This window comes from Trachymyrmex septentrionalis, unplaced genomic scaffold (genome assembly GCF_001594115.1).
Source record: "Trachymyrmex septentrionalis isolate Tsep2-gDNA-1 unplaced genomic scaffold, Tsep1.0 scaffold6, whole genome shotgun sequence".
In the NCBI taxonomy this organism is placed as follows: Eukaryota; Metazoa; Arthropoda; class Insecta; order Hymenoptera; family Formicidae; genus Trachymyrmex; species Trachymyrmex septentrionalis.
This window is the reverse complement of record NW_017305778.1, coordinates 2378626-2380612: the sequence shown is the minus strand read 5'-3', so window position 1 is coordinate 2380612 and position 1987 is coordinate 2378626. Positions and strand designations below refer to the sequence as shown.

Sequence of the window (1987 nt, the reverse complement as noted above, 5' to 3'; positions counted from 1 at the left end):
ATATAGTTAATATAAATAAATATGTAATTAGTTTTATATATATATATATATACACACATATATAATTAGTTTCTTAATATAACAGCATATACTTATATTTGTATTTCAGGGACCATGACCAGTACCTGACCGAAGCTAAGCGACTAAAGCACAATGCCGATGTGGAGAACGATCTTACGGCACAAGGCATGATGTATCTAGAGGCTGCTCTGTATTTTCTTCTAACAGGCGACGCGATGGAATCAGACTCAGTTACAGAAAAAGCATCGTATACTATGTACAAAGATACTCTTAGTCTCATCAAGTGAGTACATTTTTAATTAAGACGCGTACACGTGTGGTAAAGAGAGGAGAGAGCTGGCTAATTAAAGCGTTTTTTTCTTTGTTTCACAGATACATCTCGTCGAAATTTAAGAGCCAACCGAACAATTCACCTGAGAATAGCATACACACTAAACTGGCTATCTTGAGGTGAGTGCACCTTCTCTTCTTTCAATCGTACAAATAATATCGCACAAGCGGAATGTGTCTCAAAATTATTTGTCTTTCTAGCCTTTGGTGTCAATCACGTTTGTACTCCAAACTATATAACATGCGCAAACAGGAAATGAAAGAGGTTCAGAAGATCGTCAATGACTTCAATCAAAAGGTGAGTGATTTTTTATTGGATCATAATTACGTTGCCCAATGTGATAATTATTTCGGACATATTACAATCCTCATTTTATTATGATCTATAACTATCCTAGATATAAATCGGTGTATGAGTTGTAATTCTTCAAAAATGTATTTCAGCATTCTCAGCAATCAGCAGCTCAAACAACACCTGCTCAGGCGGAAGGACAGGGCACGCCTTCTCTTTCGCCAACACCATCGCCTGCTGGTTCTGTAGGTTCCGTCGGTAGTCAAAGTTCCTCTGGATATAGCAGCAGTGGACAACAACAACAACAACAACAACAACAACAATCATCGGCACAACAACCACCGGTACAACAACCACCGGTACAACAACCACCGGTACAACAACCACCGGTCAATGGCCATATTAGCGTGCCATTGCAAGTCTTCAATGCGATGATAAAGCAAAATCAGTGTTCAGGCTTACTTATGAATGGCCACGACCTATGGGACCAGGCAATAAAGCAGGCGAGACAGGAAGAGAATAGAAGTACGTATTGGAAAATAAAGCACACGAGATAAATCTCGTTTTGATTTATAATGACCGGTTTGTTTTTCTTGCGTTATTAGGCTTTTTCATCGACTTGGATCGAAGATTGGGACCCTTGACATCGTATAGCTCGCTACGTGAGCTTGTGCGTTACGTTCAAGCGGGTATAAAGAAATTGCGAGCTCTCTGACCACAGTGGCATAGCCCCCGACCACCCACTCCAAACTACGTTACCTCCCTTCCGCAAAATATGGTCACTTACCCGACCATGTACACGTAGTGTTGCGTAGCGTCGTTACATCGGTCACTGTGACTTGTCCATCAACAGCCGGCGATGTATGGAAAATGGGAAGGTGCGATAGCGATGATACAGCGAAATCATGGATTATTTTCTTTGCGAGAAGTGGTCTTGGGGGAGGGGGGAGGGAGGGAGGTGCAACCGAATCGATAACGGGGGGTCACAGCAATCTAGAAAAAGGAGAGAAAACGAGAGCAGCTCGTAAGAGTCTCCTTTAATCGGACGACGTAGGGGCATTCTTGATATAAATTTAGCAGCAAGTTTATAGTCAATTGCAAAGCGCGTGCCTGAGGGGGCGAAGGGAAAAGCGATCGATCGAGAGAGAAGTCGCTTTATCTTACCACGGTGCATAAACGAACCTCGTGCACTTTGTTAGAGCACGTGTTACTTACTCTCGAGGCGTAATGAAAAATTGTTGGGCGGAGATGATATCGAAACGCTCGCGAGTGTATTAGATTTCTAGCAAGCCGCAGTGATAACTCGTGTCTATTTTTTCCGAAGTGTCCGCTTTTGTAAGTTAA

At 42.3% G+C, this 1987-nt stretch overlaps 1 protein-coding gene across 7 annotated transcripts in view; it reads left to right on the top strand.

The window, feature by feature from the left end:
- LOC108752307 (AF4/FMR2 family member 4) overlaps positions 1-1981 on the top strand; it is a 275024-nt gene extending 273043 nt beyond the window's left edge. For 6 of the 7 annotated variants that reach the window (XM_018493052.1, XM_018493051.1, XM_018493055.1 and 3 more), the window contains 5 exons: positions 110-304; positions 394-471; positions 553-649; positions 796-1168; positions 1249-1981. In XM_018493052.1, coding sequence (XP_018348554.1) covers positions 110-304; positions 394-471; positions 553-649; positions 796-1168; positions 1249-1358 — 853 coding nt within the window. In that variant the 3' untranslated portion in view covers positions 1359-1981. The remainder of the gene's footprint in view (positions 1-109; positions 305-393; positions 472-552; positions 650-795; positions 1169-1248) is intronic. The other variant, XM_018493054.1, reaches the window with a different exon arrangement.
- The last annotated feature ends 6 nt before the right edge of the window (positions 1982-1987 follow it).